The sequence below is a fragment of the Dermacentor andersoni genome, chromosome 2 (genome assembly GCF_023375885.2).
Source record: "Dermacentor andersoni chromosome 2, qqDerAnde1_hic_scaffold, whole genome shotgun sequence".
In the NCBI taxonomy this organism is placed as follows: domain Eukaryota; kingdom Metazoa; phylum Arthropoda; class Arachnida; order Ixodida; family Ixodidae; genus Dermacentor; species Dermacentor andersoni.
Window position 1 is genome coordinate 54,691,877 of NC_092815.1, and position 26,135 is coordinate 54,718,011.

The 26,135-nt window shown below is 43.9% G+C and overlaps 2 protein-coding genes across 2 annotated transcripts in view; one reads left to right on the forward strand and one right to left on the reverse strand.

Moving 5' to 3' along the window:
- The window catches only part of LOC126542274 (ankyrin repeat and IBR domain-containing protein 1-like), a 106,035-nt gene extending 87,845 nt beyond the window's left edge, over positions 1 to 18,190 (forward strand). The window contains exons 20-21 of the mRNA XM_050189275.2: positions 248 to 327; positions 1,993 to 18,190. Of these exons, the coding sequence (XP_050045232.1) occupies positions 248 to 327; positions 1,993 to 2,216 (304 nt within the window). The 3' untranslated portion in view covers positions 2,217 to 18,190. The remainder of the gene's footprint in view (positions 1 to 247; positions 328 to 1,992) is intronic.
- Positions 18,191 to 18,391: 201 nt separating this feature from the next.
- The window catches only part of RhoGEF64C (Rho guanine nucleotide exchange factor at 64C), a 156,430-nt gene continuing 148,686 nt past the window's right edge, over positions 18,392 to 26,135 (reverse strand). Inside the window, exons 13-15 of the mRNA XM_050189264.2 lie at positions 23,765 to 24,040; positions 19,386 to 19,487; positions 18,392 to 19,313 (exon numbers count right to left, since the gene is read on the reverse strand). Coding sequence (XP_050045221.1) covers positions 19,185 to 19,313; positions 19,386 to 19,487; positions 23,765 to 24,040 — 507 coding nt within the window. The 3' untranslated portion in view covers positions 18,392 to 19,184. The remainder of the gene's footprint in view (positions 19,314 to 19,385; positions 19,488 to 23,764; positions 24,041 to 26,135) is intronic.

Sequence of the window (26,135 nt, forward strand, 5' to 3'; positions counted from 1 at the left end):
TTAGGGTTACCGCTTGGTATCTGGTTAATATTCTGGAAGCACTTGGCTATTGAAGGCTATCACATTACCTGATGGGTTATCCAAGTAAGGGTGCAGCTGCTGTTCGAACTACCCAATAAAGTTCACTATAAAATTGTCGAGGTCTTACCGTATGCTGCAAGAATAATTGGTTTTCTTTCTTGTTTTTCTTCTTCTCTTTCTTTTTCTCCGTCTTCTTCCTTTTGATACTAAGCATTCTATTTTTCAGGCCACCAGTGAATGATGCTGCCAGTGCAGTGCCTCTTCAAAGTACGCGGCCCTCATCACCTGCCCCGTGTTGTTCTTCGGGTTAGTGAAAAAGGTGGTTGCAGTTCCGAAACTGCAAGCATTTTGGCTGTCAGTGACATCACCATATGATTGAATAGCTTCTACTATTGATAATTATGTGCATTCAGTTCTGGGGACATTAGGCTTTCTGTATGTGTGCATGCACCATAAGTGCCACTAGCAGCACACTCTTCCGTTGCAAATTCACGCTAAGAAGTGTAATTTCTCTCAGTTCTGCACACATTTCTCTGTGGATTTAAAATGAAAGTTTTCAGTTTAACCAATATTCTCCATTTGGACTCTGGTGTTAAGGATGCTTTAATTCATGCTGTAGTTTTCCTAACTTCATTGACCAGCTATCAGTTTCATTAACACATTTCCTTCTGATATAGTTTTCTTTAACAGTCATGTTGCTGCATAGAGGCTGTCCATATAGCAGTGGTGGAACAGCTGCGTCAATTGTGCTGAACTGCACAAAGAGTGGTCCTATGCGCCATCCTGCACCAAAAGGGAATTTTAGTGGAAAATTGCAATGAGCCTGTGCCAAAGCATCTATAAGAACAGAACCCTCCTTCCGTCAATGCTTTGCAGCTAGCAAAACTGAAATCAAAACCAACAGTATGCTATCATCATCATGGAAGCAGAGGCCTGCGTCCATAGAGTTTCTCAATATGTAGTGAGAAAATCTATGGGCCTGTCAGAGTCGTCCGGTTTGTTGTTCGCACATTTTTCTCTAACAGACGTACAATGTAGTGCCACTGTACCGTCTTGCTGGTGCTTTATTTCGGTGTTCATCGAACCCACCCACGTGTTACTGCGGAGTTTGCTGAAGGAGGAGGTTACATTTTAGGATTAAGTGTAAGCTTTTTGGATGTTTATGGGTGATAGCGGGGATTTTCAATAGAGCTGCTGCGATAAAAATTGCTTAGTGAACTTGGTCGAATGTGGTGCACCGTGAGAGCCAGCACTTCGATGGATGCCACCAAATTCGTTGACGCAAGACTTGCATTGAGCTTGGGTAGCTGCACTATTTCGGTAAAATAACGTCGCTGATGCAAACTCAAAACCTTCTTTCAGTCTTCCGCATGCGCAGTGGTGCTGAAGTTTCTTTTTTTTTCTCTCTCTAGTCGAAAACTTCCTAATGTGCATGGCAAGATACGAGTATATTTCATGATGTCAGAAGATGCTCACCGCTCTGGACTCGAGGAGCGTGACAGGACCATTGGTGGCGAGCTCTGCGAGTTCGCCACCAATGTCACGCTCCTCGAGTCCAGAGTGGTGAGCATCTTCTTTGCCCTCTTTCCTTGTGCCGGAACGTGGCAGCTCCACTAGATGACATGGCTGCGGACATTCGAAATACTGTGAGGACACCACTGTGGAACTGCGCGTGAGTTAGTTGCCTGTCGGGTGAGAGCGAACACATCACGACAGCGAACTTTGCCGCATAGATGCGGACGACTAAAATAGAACCATGAAGCCTGCTTTAGACTTGTTTAAGTGTTGTATGCATCTTGTGTGTTGTGTGTATGTAGATGCTCTGCGCACCCTGGCATAGAAGGGATATAGACGATGTCAGTTCTCCATGCCTTTCTCACTGTGTGTTGAGCCGTGGGCCCACGAATCCCCGTTTGTATCACAAGTACCAATGATGAGTTGCTCTAGTCTTGGTTCATTTGCTCCATGCAGGCGATGAGCATCTGGTGTTGTCACCTGCCCACAGTTCAACAAGTGACAGCTCCCATATCACTGCGAGTCCATCACGAAAAGTGCAAGCGTCTCCAACAAGTGGTGCTGAGGGCCAGTCTGAGCCTCCGAGAGTTTTTGAAACAAAGAATCTAGCCTCTAACCTGCCAGATGGTAGTCACAAGCTGGAAAAGGATCTTTTCCGTCCTGGGGCCAAATCAGAGTGAGCGATCAGAAAAGCAAGCTCCTTTCATGGAGGAAGCTGGAGGAAAAGCAACGCCATAACTGTTAAAATTTTTCCTCAGCGTTCTGTTTGTTTCAGTACTGCTTTCTACAATGCTCGCTTTGAGAGGTGTGTGAAGTAAAAATTCATCACATCTTGAGTTGGCGATAGGATTCTATTCGTGCATCAAGTCCAAGTTTAGGCACTTTAATGTTGACAGCCTGAGTCATTGTAATTGCAGTAGTTCAATTTCCGCTCATGCAGATAATACATACAATGTACAAGTCTTGTCAAGGGCCTGCGTGCATGATTAGTTGGAATTCCTAATAATTTGTGCCTGTTAATGGTTAGTGTTTACTGGCTTGATCATGTGTGTTTTTCACAGGAATAGCGCTACAAAAAGCAGCAAATTCATTGCTTTACTATCTCTGTAACGTTACATATCATTGAAACGATACATAATAATAAGAAAGAAATGAACGTCAGACACAAGTGAAGTGCTTAAGCATACTACTGGGGCCAACCCTGCTGAAGGCAAGCCACATCTGTGTTAGTCCAGGGAGTGTCTAGAGTCATTTGCCAGTGCCAAAATGATATGCTTAAAGGGACTGACAACCAATTTTCATGGTACCCACTTTTTTAGTGCAATGGAAAGCTTACCGGCCAGAGCGTCTAATCGTGAAGTAGTAAGGCGGAAGTTTTTTTTAGCAGAATTTTTCGATCTGCAGTGAGGATGAAGCCGTTCACTGGAAGCATGTTGAAAACTGGTAGGTGAGCGCGATAGCGATTATAGGCTGGCACTAGTGGGAGGCAGACGACAAGTGCAGCCATAGGTGTGAGAAAGTATTATTTTCTTTATCAAGTCAACGTTCCTGCAATTCATGTTTTCCAAAGTGTTAAAGTATTTCTGCGATAATAGATACCTGTTTTTACAGTTTCCTGTCCAACTGCTTTGGTATTTGACTTGTCAAAACGAAACCAAGTGTATCGAAAACAAAACAACGCTTTTACACGTGATACTCGGTTTGCGTTGCTATAGCCAAGCGTGTGCTTCTGATTTCCGATGTCGTCTCTTGAAGACCTGAGTGAGCTGGAATAGAGGATTTTAGTACGCATGCGTGCTCAGAATTTAGATCCTTACAAAGTAGCACCCAAACGTCATGCTTCAATGAATGAAAGCAGCAACGGAAGCGACGAATCCGACTTGCACGATAGACCACCGTCTCTTCTACCAGCAGCACGCCTGGAGAATGACAGTCATTAAATACTCACTCACACTAGGCCGATACGACACCAATTTCGGTCTGCCGACTATTGGCGACAGCGTTGTTTTCCTTCGCCGACCGACGCCGACAATCTGCCGATGGTCGGCGGTGAGCTCGGCGTCGGTAGAGTGTGACAGAGGCGCCGACATGATAGTAAAAAATGCACCCATTTACGGCATAACTCGTCGATGGCCTCTTGTATCACAGGGGGATCATAAAATTGTGGGTACTTGCAAACTCGTGCTATACTCGCGCCCATATTGCGCGTACAACAGCATGTGCACCGCCATGCATGTGGGACGACGCGAGCACCGCTTGTTCGCGTGGACTTTCTTTACTTCGTAATGCGCATAGAATAAAGTGCAAGTGTCTTTTAATATCCTAACTGCAATTTTAAGCAATAATTATACTGTATGTAATGACAGTCGACTTACGTACAGTAATCTCTTCATTTCGAAGTATCAAGGTTTCACCACCAGGCCTCGCCACTTGCTGGTTTTTTGGACTTTCTTTGCCAATTTATAATTATCTTTCCTACTTAAATCCCGAACTGCGTGCTGGATTCTATCACTATAAATCATGGTAATTTCATTTCCATCAACCTCTCACAACACACTCTGCCCAGTTGTCAGTCCCTTTATGTGTTGTTGTGCTTAGAGGAAGGAAAGGCCTGTTGTGTGACTTACAGTCCATAAAAATAATGAACAGTGCACATATTCGAATTCTTTTTTCACATAGTGAGCAGCTTTTGCTTGCAACAGCACTATAATGTTTTTACAAAGAATATTTTGATGCTAGTGAATAACTTCTTCCTCTGAAGAAAAAAAAGTGTGCTAAAAATGACCTCACCAGATTTGTGCAAATTTGCAGAACCGTCACCTGAATTCAAGCAAAACAGAATTTGAAACAAATAGGCCATGGCACCCAGCATGCTCTTTTGTTTTCGTGAGCAATCAAGTGTTCGCAAATTAACTCATCTCAACTTGCTTTCAATTGTAGATCCTAAACATACAGGGTCTCCAGCATCATGTGGAAAATTTCAAGTAGAATTATTGAGCAGTTTGTTTACAGTAGCTGTTTTAACATTTATATCACTGCTTAAAGGACCATGTTAAAGATTCCAGTACCAGTTTGAAAATTTACTGCAGGGCTACCAATGCCCCCACGGCTTTAAAATTTCTTCACCCATTTCCTCCCAACACACAACTTGTTCCTAAAAGATGCAGCTAGTAGTTACATATGGCCAATGTTCTAGAATTGAGATGTATTGAGGAAAACCACAATTGAGGAAAACCGCACTTTGGCATGGGCCGTCATCCTCTGGTGAATCACACCTACCGTCAGATTCACTTTCTTCTGAACAAGGCGGCTCAGAGAAAGTGCTGTCGTCACAAGGCTTGTCGTTGCTGTTACTGTTCAAGAAAATATCCAATATCTCATGCTCAGAGAGCACACCGGCCGCAGCCATTTCTTCTTCCAGTTGAGATGATCAAAAAACAGCCAAAAACATGCATAAGTGCATTCAAGCAACACGGGTAACTAGTGCCACCTACTGGTAACATTAGCCATGCTCAGATAAACTGGCATGTGCTGCCATCTATGAATAGCTTTTAAAAGAACAAAATATGGCTGCATGGCGATTCGCTGGCTTCGGCAGTATTGCCACTGCAGCTGCGCTTGGCAATTCACCAGCTTTGGTGACAAATACTTAGGTTAACATGCCAAACATCCTCTTCAAATTTCATTGCATTAGTCTCAATGGTTCTCCGAATGAATTTTTGTCGTCAGTTGCTACAGGCACATTCCACTGTGTCCAGTCAGCTTTGCTGCCAAAAGAAAAATGTTCACACTGATTGGGAGAAAACTTCGCAGGTATGCAGAGGACATTGTATATGATCTCCAAAGGCCAATATGAACATCTACATTAATTGTCACATTCATAAAAAAATTATGAGTCTCGTCCATCATGAAGTTTAAAACAATTGCTTGAGAGTGATGTGTTTGAGAGTTTGAGGGTGATGCTTTGAAGGAATTAAGTGTGTGTTTTGCTGAACTTGATGGAGGATTCACTAAGATGTGGTATTATGGGGGAATTGCAAGTAATTATCAAAGTTGCACTAATTGAGCTCGCCACAAATATAAGAGACTACATAAAATGGTAACCTTATGCAAACTAAAAGGTAGATCTGTATAGAAGTTCGAAATAATAGAAGAAAATGTATAGGGGAAATTCCCAATGTGTAGGTCAGTTAAGAGAGGCAAATGAAATTTGCAAAGTTCTGCAAGGCCTGCTAGAGATGTCTTGGGAAGGGGGAAATTAATTCAAGAACTTATCTCCATAAACGGTAATTATGATTGTGAACTGAAACTTTGCACTGGTATCGCTGGATTCCCCTGTATACAATTGATGTGGGCAATAATAATTGCTTTGCAGGATTGTAAATATTTTTTGGTGCTGCTGCCATAGAATGCGAGATGCAGTTGCATGCATTTGTGGTGGTGGAGGAGAGATCAGTGGAACAAAATAATGTGTCATGAGAACAAAATGATGTCCGAGCATGCAGTGCTTCTTGGTGACATGATCTTTGAAGGAAGGTGTGACGTACCACAGTTCACTTACGTTAATTTGACCTTGAACACTCCTACAGAATGGATTGAATTATTCGGCGGGTAGAATTTAAAGCAAAGGCAGGAAAAAATAATGGCGGAACAGGCCCAGATATGTTTGGCTAAGTGGTTATACACTGTGGGTTGCCGTTTTTGCCCAAAATGTTGCGCAAGACACCAGTGTACTTATGTGTATCCTCGACATAAGCCTCATGCCTAACAAATAGTTCTGAAGCGTCCACTCTGGTCTCGATATCTGCTGCGCTTGGACACAGAGTGGTGCCATCAGTGATTCATCTCTTTTCTCATTGCCGCTGCCTATCATGCCACCAGTCACAGAGTACAAAATCGCATTGGTTACCAAAGGAACGCCACTCCATAGTCGGTATATACAAAGTCCTAGAAGAAAACCTTTCCGAGGGCTGGGTGAAAATTGTTGTCTTTGGTGAAAGATTGGGTTTTCAGTGTCCTTTTGATGCATTTTCTGAAACTACTTGCAATAGTTTCTGGCTTAACGAACTCCCATGCTCAAGCAATGGTTTGCATAGCAGTGATTAACTTCATATTCTTTGTTGTTTTAGATGCACATGATCATTTGCTGAAGAATAGTCATCTTGTGCAAGACATTCAAGTTCCTTTTTACTCTCTGGTCTAGTGGTTACATGATTGCCGTTAGGTCAGGTGGAAGGAACCTGAGGTGTATTGCTGTCAGCTCTTCCACGTCAATGTGCACACAGCAGGTTATTGACAACAAAAACTGCACGAATCATTATATATGGATTTATGACCCAGTTTAATAATACATTTGTAGAAAAGTTCAGCTGTCATTCAAGCTTTCAAGTCCACAAAATAGTGAATTGGGAGTGTTTTTGCTCCTTTGGAGCACTGTGGCCTGGAAGCCTTCCGTAGAACGAGCAAGTGGCATTTCTTTGTGTTCGTCATCCTGGCAGCAAGCAGCACAGTTAGTTGGTCCTTGCTTCCTTTTTCACCAACACACTTGTCATTCTTGAAGGGGCCCTGAACCACCCCTCGGGCTTGGCGAAATAACATAGTCCGCGGGTAGCATAGGCTGCTGTGCACATCTCAGCCAAGTTTTGCTGTTGTATGTGGTGCATGGAGCTCGCAAGCGGAGTGCAAAGTCACCTTTCTCTCAAACGCTTTCTTTTTTTCAGCAGAAGCCTGTTCCTCATTCTTTTCTGGACACTTTATCTTGTACTCAAATGGATTTCCATATGCGGCTGCTATTGGTAGCTGCAGTCTGCTATGTAGTGCAGATACCATGGCCAGCACAAGGTGCTGCCACAAGTCCACTGGCTAAGCGCACTGCGGCTCGCTGAGGACAACCGCATTTGGCTTAAATTTAGCGCGTTGTAGGCACCAAAAGGAAGTCGTGGCATCTACGCATTAACATCCAAAATGAAATTTGAACTGCGCACCACGGTGACATTTAGAAGGTGGAGCGTTATAGGCACGCTCCACTCTGCCATAGCCTTTGCAGTGAAAGGCATTGAAGAAGGAACGGGAGCACAGCGGAGGCCATGTTTGATTGCCAATAACTCCGCTTCTGCTGAATGCATCGAAGTACTTTTTGCAGCAACATATTTCTGAAATAGCCTATTTTCACTTCAAATGCCTTTCTACATTTCCGATAAAAAGAGGTTCAGGGTCCCTTTATATGCTATTGTTTTCTTTGGTAGCATCCTGTAATAAAGGGCACTTTCATCAGCATTGAATATGTCCTTTAGCCCTTTCAGAATCAGTGTTCGTGCGTTTTGCTGCATACTGTCTTCAATGTCAGTTTATGCCAGCTTTTAAACAGAGGTAGCCAGTTATTTTAATCAGTAAAGTCTTGAGTATTAAGCATGGCTGCAAATTCGTGAGCATTTTCACTGGTTAGAGGACCGCTTGGAGACTAATTTCGTCTCCACATTTTGTTGGTCCAGAACTGCTTCATCGTTGAGGTGTGCTGAAGTTCACATTCACTTTCTGTCCCTATTAAAGTTATGCTTTTGGTGAGCATCAAGAATCTTCTCTTTGTTGGCAATGAACGTTACAAGGGTACTCTTCCTTATGCCATTCTTTTCGGCAGTCTGCTTTCTTGTAAGCATGCCTTGGCAATATCACCACTTTGGTACTAATACAAAGCACTGTGTACCTTCAAGGTGCTGCCATTCTGCACAACGCTGTTTCACTGGCTGATTGCTTCGTGTGGCTTAAGATGTCCCGTCTTGTCACACTTAACAAACTGTATCATGTGGAATGCTTCAATAACATAACGACCATGTGAAACCAATAGTGAATTGCAGATAAAATAGTCAAACCCACCTCCCACATTAGAGGGGCCTTATTTTGCATTGAATTGTGGCACCGACTTGCAGCCTCAGAGAGACGCAAAATGGCAAACATCAAACTGCTGCACTGGCAGACGCACTTCATGAAGCGAGTTGAAATGTTATTTCATTTTATCAGCCACTTTAGTGGTCTTCATTTTGCATCAAAGGATGCTTTCTAGGCAGGACACATGCCAACAAGCATGAGTTATCACAGTAGGGTGGGCTTTTGTATTGGCAAGGCTGTGTGATCGACAGCTGAATGAAGACATCACACCGACAATGCATTTGCTGCAATGCTTTCATTTGCATATTTGGTCACACTTTATATAAAGCGAAACATGATTTAAAAGTTGAAATGTTTGGACTTCTACTTTGGACTTCTACATCTGAGAGTAGCTTTTCTTACGAGACTTTTCGGCTGCCAGGGTGGCACAAGGTGCAATTGCTTACTAATCAAGTTTGAATTATCTGCTGTAGTTCAATCTCAGGATTGAAATAACGAAAGTTTTGGCTCATAGAAATGCTTGGGTGCTGGCCAGCATCTTCTGTCAAGTTTGAATTAACCGAAGAATTTAATTAGTTGGAGTGGAATTAACAGATGTATGCTGCAGTACCATGGCTTTAAGAGAGACTGTGTTGACTGCTGCTGCCTGTGTTAAGGGGCAAACAGTGACATGGAGGATAGGCACAGTGCTTGTCTGACAAAACTAGCACAATATTTGTGGCAGTTGCACAAAACTTCAATATTTTATTAGCTTTGCTGGTTTTTAGTCAATTATTCTGCAGTCACATCGGTCTGCTAGGAATTTATCGTTTGTTCTTACCGTGGGTTGAGCAAGGATCTGGAATCGTGAATTCTCGATCATCCATGATGCATTTAGGATAAGTTGGTTATATTTTAATGACTCCAGCTTCTACTTTGATTGTTTAACCACCAGGAATATGTGGCAAGGTTGTCATGCACATATTGCCTTGCATTTACATTTCTTGGGTGCAGGTACTGGGCATGACAGCATTAAAAAGCACTGTGTAACAGAACCAGCCACAATGAAATGATCATTATCCTAAAAGGTGTTCTTGAGGTGTTCACTACCAAAGAAATCTAGGCATGAGTCTCATTTTAACTACAGTCGAGCCCACTTATAGCAATCTCAGTAATAAAGAATGCTCGGATATTATGAACAAACACACTGCAACTGTAACAACTTGCTATAGGGTAGCGGTGCCGGGTCCTAGACAGTGAATTCGATACATGGACCCAGAACTCTGTTGTAACGAACTCACAAGTATATGTCATGCACCAAGGAAAGCATCGCTTTGCTTTTTACTGCGCACAGCACACTGAGGTACAATCTTCTAAGCAGTATACTCACGAAGCTGATAGTGAAGCTAACATGAAGCACACAACCATGAGAGATCGCTGTTTTAAGCTTCACTTCATTTTTATCATCTTCAAATGCTTGTTGGCTTCCTCGGTAAGTTTTAATCTACACACTGTCCTTTGAATTTTTGTAACATTTAGCTTGTACGAAGAACACACTATAATGCTCAAGGAAAATGAAGTGGAGTGAATGAACCTGAAAGCTTGATTTTGCACCCTTTCAATTTTTTTCATTAGATGTTCGTAAGGGCTTTAGATAAAGTCAGAGTGCTCTAGTTCCATCCAGTCTTGTGAGAGTTTTGTACACAGTAAGTTTTGCTGTCAGTGATGCATGAATGTAGCTTACGTTTTAGAAATTCTAGCTTTTTTAACTTGCTGTTATGTTTGTTGTCAATGTGCAGCTTCCAGAGATTGTTCACTAGTGTACTTCTTACTTATTGATTTTCACGTGTTTTTTATAATTATTCATTTTATTCCTCAGTGTAACTTCTGTCTGCTGTGCGCTTATCTTACTTATGATGAAAACGGGGAGCTGCCACCACCAACTCCGAACACAAGCCCAAATGCTTATATATTGCTGAGGTGCTGAGTTTTCACCTGAAGCTTCAGTGATAAATGATTGCATGTCATCCATAAACAGCCTAAAAACTGTGCTTATTGATTAACATTGAAAAAAGAAACTTCAGTTACTGACTTTTTTTTTGACAAACATTAGTTTCATTGTTTGCCTTCTTTTTAGGCAGTCCACTTATTATGAACTTTTGGAAGTAGTGAACACATCCTTAATAACAATGATATTGATTGCAAATGGGCTCGACTGTAAACAGAACAAGTGAGACAGTGTAAAAATGTTCTGGCTCAAAAGTATGAGTGCAGGTATTAAAACTGGCAGTTCATCACGTTCCCAGGTGATAATCTATTACCTCTCACGGTGCCATTAAAAATTTTAACAAACCTGTTACACTGTGCCACTGGCCAGCTGTATGTTATTTGGGTCAGGCTGATCAGATGTCAATGTATGACTCGTCGGCAGCAAAGAGGAACAAATACAGGGTTGTGCAACCCGCAAGTTACTTGCCGTAGGACAAGATTTATTGCCGACCCGGTTTATCTAGGAAACTGTTCAGAGGTAGCAGCACATTGTGTATGTGTTTTTTTTAAGTATGTAATCCTGCCGGTAACTTTGTGTGGCTGTTTCTAAGACGTCCTGGCATGCAGTGGAACAAAGCTGTCAGCAGCCGTAGCTCAGCAGCTAGGGGTGCTGAGCTACTAAGAAATTGTGCTATAATTGGTTGGTGACTGTATTTGTATTCCTTTGGAAAAACTTTTGCCCTAAACTGGGAGCAAATGAAAGCTTTTTTAATTCTTGGTGTCACTACGACGATCGTAAGCAAGCAAAAAAAGATGTTTCATTTGACTATGAAATTGTACGTGGTGGCAGATGTGTCAATCTCAAGAGGTTTAACTTCCCTATCCTGATATTCGAGATGTTACACAGCCATGTTCATGAGTTGGTGTGAAAATAGCAGGTTCTCTTTATCCAGCACAAGTACTGTAGTACCTCATTGATATGATCCGGTTAAGTACAATTTCCCGGTGCCAACAGTTGCGATCAAGAACACTAAAAAGTGACCCAATACATTTACGCTGCTTTTTCACTAGTTCATATGTTTCCAAATAACACTGATCTTTCGGCACCAATGTTCAGTACATCGCCCAACTGCGATCGTACAATACATTTTCTGGCCGCTAGATCCCCTGTAAACAAGAAAAGGCGCACACAATATATAATAGTAGCCGCCTACTACAGCAGCTTCCCCGCAATACTCGCCTGCCCGTCTCGTGTGAAAACACCTGCGTGCACTCCTCGCAAGTTGTCGCAGGCTGCATTGTGATAAGCATCTTCACCTATCTGTTTCATACTGCGGGGGGCACAGTGCTGTTGGAAGCATACTGTATGCATTTAATAGCTGAATGCAATAAGAAAATGACTACATGCATCTTGGGTCACTTAGGCCCCACCAGCTTGGTGCACGTGAGCATCTTGCGCCGAGTGGGCGTGTCAAAACTTCCAACCAGAACATCTCACTCGAAGAAGCCGTTGACCCAGGCCATAATTGAGGAGGGCAAACGTAAACTTGCTCAAGCTGTAAAAACAACAACCTTGCCATCAGCTCGGTCCGCCTCGGCGCATCATGCTGCGCAACGCTTCACATTATGTAGACGTCAACTACAGTTGAGCTTGTGAAATTTTTTAGTCGCTTCGGATTTATGTTTTCCTGGCTGATAAGGTGGTTCTACTGTTATTTTTTTTTCTAGAACGTATGAATGAAGTTCTACTGTATTAACTGTTGCATTCTGCTTTGATACCTGTAGAGTAGAACTGCTCTAATACGTTTTTCGCAGGATTGTGGGGAGAAAAAGACATAATAGGCCTGGTAATGTATTATGGGAACATGCTGTTAAAACCATGCAAACATACTGTAGAACCTCGATAAATAGAACCTCAAGGGACCAAAGGAATTGGTTCCATTTAACAGGAGTTCCAATTACTGAGAAAGATGAGCAAGGATGCAGCACTGTGTGCATGCACCTTTTTAATACCGTTTTAAGGAATTGTAAGCACCAGTGTGTGAATGTAACAATAGGTTTTCAGAAAGCAGAGAAAATTACATAGGGTGTTGGCACAGCATTCACAAAATTTATCATGCAGCTACTAGTCACTGTGCATTAAAAAATGCATCAATTCTTGCTTGCTTCAATCGTTGATTGTGCTCCCAAAAGAACACAAGCTTTGCACAAACATTTCAGATCCTGCTTCTTTCTGAAAAATATTCTTGGGTCTGCACAGCTAATTCTGCACATTAAAGTATGGTAGCTTCTTCTGTGGTAGGTACCTCTTCAGTGGTCTCCTCTTGTTCATCTGCTTCATCGCAGATATCTGCAACAGTGCTTTCTACTTGTTATCTGGTTAAGAAGTTGTAACCTCACTGTCAATGTACACATACTTCTCAATATCCAGTGGGATTTCCCTTATAGTCTAATAAGTCCTTCTTCTAAGTGGCATCATCTTTACTGTCACATTCAAGCAAATCCTGCACGTTGGAAGTCTAGACCTTCAAAGAAAATCCCGCATGCGTTAAGCAATTTCCTATGGTACTTGCCGTCAGTGGCCTCCAGGCGTTGTCAATGAGGTAAATGGCACGAACAATGTCCAGCTTGTATTCTTTGTCCTGGTTGATGCATACCAGCATCCTCTGCAGGAGACTGTTGCATCGAGATTGACTGTTTTCAGCATTTTGGTTCTATTTTCAGCTCCGTTTACAGGGTAATAAGGAAGTTTTGGTTCCCATTACCAAAAGTTTTTTGTATTGTTTAAATACAAAACCAACCTATTGAGAGGTGGTTGTTTCATTTAAGCAATTTCCGTTTACTGAGATTTTACTGTACTGCTAAATATTAACAGACACATGCATTGGCTCACATTGCAAAGTATTTATTCAGCAGTCAAGTTCTGAGAGAATTTCTGATTAAAGCTCGGTGCTTCTTCCATGTTTCTGCCATGTGGTAGCCTGCATTGCCAATATGGTCAACATAACTTTTCCAGCATGTCCAACACTGTGACAGCGTTTAACAAAACGACCTACCATGTGGGAATGATAACGTATCAAATGGAATTCTAATAGTGTACGGCTGTCTATATGCTTTTTACCCGGGACTGGACTTCCAACAACATTATGCATCAGTGGGGTTGTACTTTAGCTACATTTAGTGGTGTATTGACCTAAGTTGGAACATAGCATCCTAGGGCTAGCCAGATGTGGTTGCCTTGCAAGCCAGGGTTGATAAATTAACAACCTTTTACTGTATTTCAATACGAATGCTAATACTTGAATTCTGTTCAGTCTGCTACATCAAACTTGTATTATAATTAGCGGTATCTGTGTGGCCACTTGACTCTTAAGCTTTAAAAACTTCACACACCTGCTTATTTTGTCAAGGAAGGCAGTTGGGGAACTCATGCCTTTCTTTCAAACTGTAGGTTATTTTTGCGAGCCACAGCTTTATTTCGTAATGAAAACTTGATAATGTGAGCTGTCGAGAGTTGTTATTTTGTGCTTATGGCTGTATGTGGTCATTTTTGTCTAAGTTGTTCTTCATTTTTAGTTGGACATTAATTGACCTTGTGCACAAAACCAATTTTTGGCTTGTTGGACATCTTATGGTTAATGTACTGGAACGGGACCATGTTGACTTTACACTTTGTAACCTTGACCACACCATTTCAACTAACAGAATGGTGCTTTATGCTCGAGATCCTCTTATACCTGTTTAGTTGTCTGGTTTCAGAATGGTTGATTAGTAGGCCTTGGAGGCTGCCCTACAGCTGAACATTTCCCATTGACCCCTGGTTCACCAGATGCTTTACCAAATGTTTTACTCTTTTAAGAAAAACCATGGGTGGTTGCTCCTTCTGCTAATGTTATTTGATAGATGTGTTTGTCTCTGCCTTTTGCAGGCATCCAAAGCAGCTCCGTTCAGGACTGCTTATATATTTGACCCTGTGTGCAGTGCAGACAAAGACACTTTGCATTTACTGATGCACAGGGCTTGAGTAATTTAGTCTTTTCATCGGGCATTGTTAAAATGACTTCCATGGTAATGAGTGACAGTTTGACAGCATGCCTTGCTACATTAGGTCCTTGGAGAAGACCTTGTAGTCATTCTCACATGACTAACACATGGCATTTATATATCTCCAAATGAGCTCTACTCACTGCTCTTCTCGGGGATTTGGTTTGTGTGAGAGAGTGAGTTTAATGTTGGAAAGAATTGGAAGACCACATCGGGGCATTGGTTTTCATTGCAAGCAGTTTCATGTTCTTGTTTGCTTCATGTGAACCTGGCATTAGCCTTTCTTAAGCATATCACAACCTTAACGAAACTACAGTCTACCATTATCAAGATTTCTTAAATGCACATTCTTGGACTATAGCACAGAATATGTTTGTACTTCATTTATCAGGGGATCTGGACTTGAGCTGCAGGTTGGTTCATTCAACCAGCATTGGAGAAGAGGCTTTTCAGAGGTAAATTGCAAAACTGTTCCCACCTCCTTCCAATCTTAAACAGTGTTGATGTGGAGCGGTAAATTTCTCATTTGTTCTTATACATTGTCAAGAACAGAAGGGCAAGAACAGGTATACTACTGCGAGACTCTTTTTCATTTGACAGCTTTTAGTTGAATAGCCTACACAATAAAAACTGGCAGTTTCGCCCGAAAGTGAAGCATTGAAAGCAATAGCAGGGTTAGCATTGCACTGAAGGCATCTCGGAATGCTGGCGGAATGAGAAATGCCACCAGAGGCGTTGCAAGCATCGCACCCCGATGGTGCATGAGACGAGATCAAAGCAAGACCATTGACATTTGTGGCAGCCGCATTCTGATAGGGGAGGAAAGCAAGATAAAGCTTGTATTCCAATCTTTTAGTATGTGTGAAAAAACATGTGGTCAAAGTTAATCTGAGACACATAGCCCAACACTTTTGACCCCTATGTAACCTGTGTATGCTTTTATAATCTTGCAACAGGCGTGGGTCTGTGATCTTGGTGCTAACTAGTGTGTATTGCTTGAAAACATTGCACCCTGTGTGGGACATGGTATCCTGCATTGATGAAGTGTTACAACTATGGAAGCTTTTCTTATGTTGTTTATGTGATGTTTTAATGTTAACATGATGCACGTGTGTTGCCATGATATGTTCATGATGTGTGCATAAACTGCATATTATCATGTGAAGTGAAATCTGGGTTTCAGCTAGTCCCAAACTCCAATTTGCTCCACAGAAACCACTGGTGCTTTCTTCAGTAGTTTTTGTTGTAGAAGTGTGCATCAGGGCATTCGTTTTACTGTTTCCACAGGGCTCTGTTAAAGTACTAGTATTCAAATGTATTTTTGATGTGGGCATTGCCTCATGGTCCTGTAAGTTTGTATTCCTTCTTAGTTTCACTGATAAATGATGCTGCATGTGGGTGTTGAATGGGGCAAACTTTGATTGTGAAACGGCTTTACTGCCACACTGCAGTGTGTCCTTCTATATACTTTGCGCTGAGTGTATGCAATGTTTAAAGGGGCCCTGAAAAGCCTTTTTTTTTTTTTTTTTAAACTGAGTAAAATACTGGATTGAGTGCAATGCCTTTGAAGGAATACGTTTCAGAAGAAATTTTTAAAAATTACTTAAGATGAGTGGGGATATGAGTGCAGTGTTTAATTTCACCCCAAATCCATCAGTCCTTAGCTGGGGCAGCACTGATAGCAATGCCCTGCCTTTCACTACTTTTTCTTTTCGTGGTCGCCCTTCAAGGCTGACTTCTGACAAAGATGCCTGAGGGTGACAAAGGAGTGTCAACAAATTGAGTGAGATGCATTAGCAACTGCCACTTCCCTGTTTCCTAGAAAATCTCGGAAGATTATAGGTGTGTGTGCCCAATGGCTGGCATCTGTGGGCTGTTGCGCTTCACGTTATGTCATCACTGATGTTGCCTAAGGCAAAAAACAAAACAAAAAACAATCAAATGGAAAGCCATGGAAGAAGAGAGCAAGCAATCGATTATGCGAGATACTAGGTTCATTGCTGTATTCATTGGAACAACATCTGGCTCTCATGTTCATAGAGGCATTGGCTACAAATAGAGAACATTTTCTTACCTTGTTCAGAAAGTGTTTCAGCGTCCCTTTATGTGGAGAGTCTAAAATTTCAAGAGGCGTTTAATGTACATTAGCAATCAGTGCTCTGTTGCGACAAATGCAGTTGCTGTGTATAATTCAAATGCTCGAAAACAGGCATGGAGCCCCAGTAAACTTTGCCTTCTCAATACGAAACACTGTAATTGAAGAGTGTCAGTTTGTTTCTCTGCTGTCTGCTGGAATCGTTTCAAAGTAGTTACTTGTGGCATGTCTGATGGGATGCCTTTTTTTTTTTTTTTTTTTGCCTAGTGTATGCTAACGGAAGGCTTTTTGAGAATGTTTTTCACTGGAGCAGTCATAGACTTGAAAGCAGCCAGCCGTACCAACAGCTTGGTAGCTAAATGAAGGAACTCAACTGCTGCTTTAAAAGATCAGAATGGGCCCTGCCTTGGAGGACTGTAGTATAATTCAGAGTTGTGTATGGTGTAGTGCACTCGGTTATTTTTTTTTTCTCATTTACATGTCTATAGCAGAACATGTTCCAAGTGCAGCCGAACAGCATGACCAGCCAAATCGCATATACCTCTCGACTAACCAGTATTATTGTGATGTTTTGATGAGGCCGTGAAAACTACTGGGCATGCAGAGAGACAGTCTTGCTGCATAATTTGGGAGGCAGCATGGTGTCGTAAGAGAGCCAGGAGAAAGTACAACTGAAGCAAAACTAATGCACGACTGCCTGCTGCTGGTTTTAGGGCTCATTCATAAGCAGAGTGCCATCTCAAGTTGTGTGTATTGAAGGGACGGTATTTTTGTACTACACCATGCTGTTTTGTAATGCATTTCTTTCTTTTTGTACTATATGGCATATAAGAGCTGGTTGATACAACCAGCTGCTCTCACAGGGTTAGTGGATGGGCCGATTCAGGTTATCCACTGTTGCACCTTTTATATAGTGCTCTGAAAAAGCCCAAAGCATAGACTTGTGGCTTGAGCAAGTTTCGCTGGATCGAAACAGCTGGAGCCTTTTTAACTTTCCTCAAGCCCTCTGAAATCCCATGATTCCAGTGTCCCAGGTTTCTTCTTCTTGCTTTTCTTTTGGCCACCTTATCGTGGAGTTGTGCCACCTAGATAGCATGCCTATGGAAAAGAACCTACCTGAGAGTTTTATAATCTCAAGTAGAAACACAGACATCTTAAGGGGGCGCTTGTTTTGTATGCTGAGCTACATTCTTTCTCTAGTCCATTGGTTTGGTGTTTTGTGTGTGAATGCATGTGTGTGCGTGTTTCCTCTGTTATTGCACAGTGCCTTTGGCTGGTTGCCAACATACACAGGCACATGGTCATCAGTCATTGTAGAATCAGTCTTAGCTGAGCTAAGCCACTCTGATTGAGTAAAGTCATCTGACATGTTCTATGTGCCTGTTTTTAAATAAGCTGTTGTTGAGCATCCTGCATATTGTTTGTTGTCTTCTATGGTTTTCTTTTTCTTCTTTTGTGTCAATGCACTTGTTTTGAAGACTGTCTGCTTCCGTTTTGTGCAAGTCAAGTATGCTGCGCAAATAAACTACAGAAGTTCGCATTGCTCTGTAACGCTACTGGCTTTTAAGGTAAATTGACAGCTCCTTGAAAGAGCACTTGTTTAAGGGTTTGTTTGCACGAACTTATGTTTTACAGTGCACAATAAATGAATATATCACGTGACCATTGTCATATTGCCTCATCTGGGTATGCCACTATAAGTTCATAAAAATGAATTTATGCATCATGCATGATCATGTTTAGAAACAATGAAATCTTACTCTTATTTCATTATTTCATTGTACAGGTTTAGTCATGAAATCATAGCTGCCTGTATTGTGAATTATGTTGGGATACACCAGGACATAAGGAATACAGAAAGGCTGTGCTTATCATTAAAATTTATTTTCTAAGTGCTACATGTACTTAGCTTACATAAACTTGTATCTGAAAGTATCTTACATTGCAGAAGAAAAAGAAATAAAATAAGCTTTTCAAGAAGGTTCATGAATAGTACACCTTGAAGCATAGATTGTGTGAATAGTTATCTGTGGTTCACGACTCTAGTTAAGATTTATTCTGCGTATTGTATGCAATATAACCTCTGACATGAGCTAGGACTTAGTTGCCACAGCAAAACAGTTCACACTCGCACTGGTCCTGTAGCTTCTTAGGTGCTGGTCTCGTCCAATGACTTCGAGCCATCATGCTTCTTGTGCCAAAGACAGTTTTATATTCTGAACAGCACAACTTATATACTGTGCTGTTGATTGCATGAAAATAGCTTGCCTGCATTGTGCATCACTGAACACCGTGGACTACTCGCGAGGTTCATCACATCGCAGACGTGTACTGTGACTCCTCTGGAGTATGCAATTACAGCTATACATAGGATGCTCCTGGTCTAGAAAAGTTTCACTGTTGGACCCATAACATAAACCATAACACGCCACCCGACACAGTTCGGAGGGAAGTTCATCCACAGTCTCACAAGTGACTTTGGGTATTGCTGTCTCTTCATTGGTGCACCAAACTGTCGCCGATGTCATCACTTGCAGTTTCTCACACCACACTGAAGGCTTACACACACTTCCTCAATTTTTGCACAAATATGAACAAGAACCCTGGAGCCTGATGCAGCAGGGAACTGGCAGCGCCTACAGCAAGCGCTGCTCCCTTAGTAGCGGTCCATGCCGTTGATCATGATGTTGGCCATGCCGTTGCGCCTCCTGCGCCATGAACCAAGGTCTTTGGCATGGTACCGGAGCTGCTTCAACCACTCCCGCGTCTCCATACTGTTCTCAGCCTGTGTTGGAGAAGCATCACTGTAGCCACAGAGACAGTCTCATGCCTTATCTAGAAACAGATTCTCTCTTACCTTGAAAAGAAATCCTTCTTTCGATGTGTACTCCTGTATCTCGAAACAGTCTTTTAGCTCAGGATCACAGCTGATGATGCAGCTTCCAAGAGACAAGGGCTCCTGCAACACAGTTGGTGTTACTGTGTGTTGCCATGGATGTAACATAGGTTGCATTCCTTCATATGCTCGTAAAAAGAAAAGCGCGCTAACGTACAGGGTTTGTCAATAAAGTAATGAGACTGCCTGCCGTGTGACACTGCAGTCACCATTAGCAGTCCCCGTAGGTGGGATTTGTGGTGGAGGTTCTAAGCTAACTAATGCACTGCCTGTACTCTGACGAAGGCTGGTCCACCAGCCGAAAACGTTCAGTAAATAAGTCTTCCACAGGCTGCAGTCGCATCCGAGCTCTGGCGCAGTGAGGATCTAGAGTGGCGAAAAAGCTGTTTTTGAGTTTTTATCACGGCAGAAAATATCAAAAATGGAGTGTTCGCTGGAGCAGCGGCATGTGATTAAATTTTGCTTTCACCTGTGCAAAACCGCTTCCAAGACGCTTGCCTTGGTCAAGGAGGTTCACAAAGATGACGCCCTGTCAAGGGCCCAGGTTTTCCGGTGGTTCAGTGAGTTCAAGAGCGGACAGGAGACTGTTGAAGACATGAAGCGATCTGGATGTCCTTCAACAAGCGTGGTTTGGACGAAAATGTGGGCAAAGTAAAATATCTCCTGGGCTCTGATCATCCTTTCAGTTTCGGATTAATCGCCATAGACCTCAAAATGTGCAAAACAACGGTTCACAAGATTTTCTGAAAATTTGAACATGCGAAAGGTTTGTTCGAAATTGGTGCCAAAAGGGTTGAGTGATGAGCAAAAACAGCGACGAACTGACGTTTCCTTTAAGATTTTCGTGCTGTTAGAAAGAAAATGGTATATTTTAGACGGCCCAATAACAAGCGAAGAATCATGGGTGTTCCAGCATGACCCTGAAACCAAGCACTGATGTTCGAAGTGGCACACCGAGAACTTCCCGTGCCCCAAGAAAGTGGGAATGTCGAAGTCCAAGGTAAAGACAGTGTTCATTGTCTTTTTTTGACAAGCGTGGGATGGTTCACAAAGAATTTGTACCTCCGGGACGAACCGCCAACGCTGTGTTCTACAAAGGCATCCTTGAGCATATTTAACAGGGATATGCGGGCTTGTTGGTGGTCGTTATTGGAATGCATCATGTAACCGCACAAAAACAAGGGACAAAGAAAGGAGCACACAAGACTAGGCGCGGAAGATCCGCGCCTGGTCTTGTGTGTTCCTTTCTTTGTCCCTTGTTTTTGTGCGGTTACATGATGCATCCTTGAGCACCTTCACAGAGCTGTCAAACAGAAACGACCGGATATTGCCGATTGCTGGAAGCTCCTCCACGACAACGCTCCAGCATGCGCCGTCTTCATTTTGACCGCCTACCTGGCTTGAATAGGGGTTTCCCAAAGCTCAAGAGAAGCCTGAAAGGTCACCATTTCGACAATGTTCCTGCCATCCAATGGGCTGTCACAGAGTCTCTGAAAGAGGATACGGCAGCTGACTTCCAGGGAGCCTTTGCAGCATGGGAATCGCCTTGGCAACAGGTGTACCAATGCCAAAGGAGACTATATTGAAGAATTTTAATATGTGCCGCTAGGATCCATAAATTCTTTTTACCAGACCCAGCCTCATTACTTTACCGACAAACACTGTATGTATACTTATCTTTCACTTATTTGCAGGGGTATCTCAAAGTGTCACATTTGAATCCTATGTATATATATATATATGCGGTAATCTACGCGGGTTGATCCAGAAATAAGATTGCAATCGATTTTAGAAATAGACAACATTGTTTATTCTCATAGAAATTTAGATCATTGGAAAGATGAAACTTTGCTCTATTTTTCTACATAATCGCCATCTTTTTCTACGTATTTTTGTAAACGGTGCTGTATCCCAATGTCCTAGAACTCTGCCGCCAACCCGTTGAGGAAGCATCTCGCCTCTTCTTTTACTTCATCGTCGCCCTGGAAGCGTTGGCCACTCAAATGTTCCTTTAACTTGGGGAACAAGTGATTATCACTTGGCGCGAGGTCTGGACTATACGGTGGGTGAGGCATGACAGTCCACCCAAAGTTTGTCAAAAGTTCCTGGGTTTGGCGGGAGATGTGAGGTCAGGCCTTGGTCCTGAAGCAGCGTTACACCGGCTGCCCGTCATCCTCACCGGCAGTTGTGGATAGCTCGCCTGAGTTTTCTTAGTGTTGCACAATAACTGTCTGAGTTGATTGTTGTCCCACATTCCATGAAATCGATCAGCAGTATCCCCTCACGATCCCCAAAACAACACTGGCCATGACTTTGCCAGCAGAAGTTTGTTTGAACTTCTTTGAAACTGGTGACTCTGGGTGACGCCACTGTTTGGATTTTTGTTTCGTTTCCGGAGTGAAATGAGACACCCACATTTTGTGTCCCTTAACAATGGAGTCCAACAATCCTTCCTTATCTTCTTGACGCTTTTGAAGAAACTGGCGAGCACAGTCAAGGCGTTTCTTCTTGTAGTTTGATGTCAATAGCCGCGGTACCCAGCGAAGCACAACACTTGTGATACCCCAATTTTTCAGTCAAAGCTCTTTCTACTGTACCGTAAGAACTCCCAGGAATTTGAGCAACAAGTTCACGGATGGTGTTCTTCCTGTTTTGAAGCATTTCGCGTTAAACCATCTCGATAACCGCCTCCGAAACTGACGGTCTTCCACTCCGTTCTTCATCGTGGACTTCCTTCCGACCGACACAAGCCCCGAGTTCTACGAAGTCCGTCTGACGTCGGCTCCGGACCGTGAATCTCGCGCAAGGAAGTGTGTGTGTGAGTGTGTGTGTGTAAACCGTCTTGCAGAGAGGCGACTCGTTTACGATGACTGGTCGGCCGTTTCCGTCACCTGGGTTTCGGGGGAGGACTGTGTGTTTATAAACCGCTGTTGTGCGGCTGCTCAGTGCACTCTCTTAAGCAGTCATGTTAGACTGATGCACTCTCTCAAGCAGTCATGTTAGACTGATGTACTGTCTCAAGCAGTCGTGCTAGACTGATGTAGATACTGTAAATAAACCCATATTCCTCGTTCTCGATGAGAAACAGTCCTTCCCTTCATCAACGTCCTCAGCGTGGATAAGTTGGACGACGGCATGGGCCAGCTACCTTCTAAATCATGCCGGACTCCAATCTTGGCAACGGGTTAGGAGCGATGGGATTGAGCCCCCAATCCTGACAGCGGAAGCTTTACAGGTCCTTGATTTTTAGGAAACCGTGCCTGAACACAACGGAAAGCGGAGGGTCCATTGTGGCCTGTGCACATTCGCTTGCAGACAGCTCTTTTTGCACTACTCAGTTCACACCAAGTCTGCGATGGGGGCGCTGGTGACGGGTTTTTCCGCAGCGCCGCCTGGGCAGAGTCTGAGGTCTATACAGCTCTGTCAACTGACAATGAATATCCACGGGTGCATTCCCTTTGGCGTGCAAAAAAGCGAATTACGGAACGAATCTCGCACTTGGCGGGATCAACAATGGGAGCCTCCATATCGGACAGCTGCTGAGTCAAGAATGAGCGGCGCAAGCGAAGCGCAGCCGGGGGGATTCAAGAGTGGGGGAACAGCCGCGTGCAGCAGTATTGCCGGATTTCGCCTCGCACTTTCCCATGTGGCTGGAGCTCTTTGGGAACCTTATTTCTGGATCAACCCTCGTAGTTTGGTTCACAAATCGGATAGTACTACTATATTTGACGCGTTAAAGCAGAACTTGGACGGCAAATTGCAGGAGTAGCAGTGGAAAGGCACGCCTCGAAACAAGGGCGACACTGACACGGGTGTCACACGGCGCACTTTTGATCGCGATCAAGCCCGATCCGGACCGAATTTCTCGGTCATGATTGGCTTCCTTGCGCAAAATGCGCGAGGGAGCAATCGCAGTCGAGAATTTCGATCCGGAACTGCCCCGATCGCGATCAGAAGTGTACGTCTAACACCGGTACGAGCCTTATTAAACCGTATTCGGGTATACACGGTCGCGCTCAAACTCTGGTCTTGTCCTGGTCACCAGCGCTCTTTCGTGCTGACTACTCTCAAGTGTGCATGGGCGACTGCATTCACGTTTCTGTGCCTTACCTGTGAGCGTGGCACTTGTGGTGCCCGTTACCACGGCACATTTACTACATTCACGCTTATTCACATTTGTTGACAGCTAGTCATTCACGCTCGCCGACACTTGGCGCTCACACATTGCGTCCACTGCTGGAACAAGCCGCTTACACCGACGGACGCAGAATTAATGCAAGTACCCTAGTCCGAAGAGGACGTGTACCGATGGGTATACTGAAGGAACAGGGCGCACGCACCCTGGGCAGGACGAACTTTCCAGCCTTCTCCTTGGCGAGCAGCAGGGCACCGTCGCGGATGCCCGTGTTTCGCGGGAAGAGGAGCGAGTTGTCGTGCGCCAGGTCGGGCCGGTAGTTGGAGTTCGGCCGGCCCAGCACGGCCAGAAGCCCGTGCAGTGCGGCGAAGCGCACGCCCCGGCCGCTGCTGCCGCTGGCCGGCAGCTCGGCTACCAGCAGGCGGCCGGCCAGCACGAACCGCGTCTCATCCCGGTTCCACTTGAGCAGGTCCAGCGCCATCTGCACATCGTCAACCAACACGCTTAAGGCTTCAGCACCGCAAGTAGAGGTACTGCGCGGCTGATAGTCGCGGCGCTGCTCTCTCTTTGGACGGAGTGAACAAGACGCACTCTAGTAGAACGCCACAATGCCACGCACCGCGCGCGCATGCCTGGTATGCCGTAGTGCACTCAGTGACGAGTGTACCCCAAGAGGGAAGGTCATCCCCCTGCCCCATTTGTCAAAACACATATCAAGCCAAGAACGTATTTACACCCTCGCCAAAACACACCAAATTACTAATGTATAAAACACTCATTCGTCCAATATTAGAGTACGTTTCATGCGTCTGGAACCCGTATAAAGTGTGCGACATCAACGAAGTCGAATCGGTACGATCGTGATTTTTCGCCTTCATCTGCAATGAATTCCTTGAATTTATCTCCTCTATGCACAAGGCGACATATAGATTCCATGAAGCTGTTGCATTCAATTATTCACTCATGCTGTCGACTATCTGCTGATGATTACATCACATATGCCAGTACTCTTCCAACCAGAGGTTGCTACACCCTCAACCTAAAGCCTTTCTTTGCACGTACTAACATGTTCAAGCACAGTTATTTCCTGAGAGTTGTCGACTGCTGGAATGAGTTACCCGGTTCTGTTCGTGAATTTACACTGCCTGATTTTGTAGAAGCACTAGTGTGATAAGATTGCTTCCCCTTGTTATTTTATCTATTATGTTCAACTGCCTTTGTTTCTGTTTATGTTTGCTGTACTCCACTCCTGCAATAGCCCTGAATAGGGCTGCAGTATTTGAAATAAAATGAAATACAGTATATGAAACCCATATTAAATCCGTAAGACTGATGCGGAAAGCGCGTGGAATTGATGTACAGGTGAGAACGTTAGTCTCGCTCCCTCCGCTCTTCGGTAGATTGTCGTAGTTCTTTTTTTTTTTCGACTGCTTATTTTGCCTCTGTTCAGTGCGAAACTTGGCTACATTCATAGAAAAACAATGTATGCCTTGTGGGGATCTCAGCCATACTAATGGGACAAAGTAACGACAACACAGTAGTGCAGTTACAAGGGCATTTATTGTGCCTTTTATACACTAATGCTTGCTAGCCGACTCGCAACACACAGAACATGCTGATGGGCGCGCGACAAATCTAGAAATCCGACTCGCCGCTACCGGATAGCGAGCGAATATGTACGCCCCATGCTGTACACCAACACCTGGTCGTTCGCGTGTACGGTCACGCGAACGGTGGCAAGTTCGAACGCTCATGTTCGTGCTTCCGGTGTAGGCCGCGCGAGACGGTCTCGTAGAAGCATGGTCCGGCGCACGCGCAGCACGTCCGCGCCGCTTTCCGACTCCGAGCCCCAAAGAAGCAACGCAAACTAGAGCCTACTCCCTATCGCGCCCGACTAACCCCGCCGTTAGGTGGCGTTAGCAGCGCAACACTCGCACCATCTCTCGTACTACTCTGCAACCACACCGACCGCCGCCGTAAAGCCACGCAGCGAAACCAATTACAGGAGACGGGAGCCATGCAGGGAGAAGAACATATCAGGGGACGCGTGAGAGTCGCGCATCCCCACAGCCTCGTACTACGACTATGGCAACAGCGCCTGGTCACCGTGCATTCGCTTACGCGACTCCTCAGCCCGACCTGCATTCGATCATTACTCTCTCTGGTCAGCTGTGTATCAAGAAAGTGGGTTAATTTTTACTCTATCTCGTGCTGGTTCATGCCTCCCACTTCTGCAGAGGCCTGGAGGGGTATTCTGTAAGTGTTCACCTCGTGGATATTCATGGACATGCCAATTTCATCTGCAGTAGACTCCCTTTAAGACCAACTCAAAGGGACCATGAAAATTTGTTCGTCTTATCAGAAGAATAATTGGCAACATGACCAGGTGCTTCCGAAAATCTTACTCCAAAACGGTAAATGAAGTAGACTTACAAAGGGGGAAAATGACAAAAACCGTTTATTTAGCTTAGCCTAATAGAAAATTTAATAGAAAAAGCAGAAACGAGGCGAAGCATCGCGGAGTCCTGAAGACAGGCGGCGGCGCGTTGGTTGACCTCCTCTAGCAGTTGCTGCAG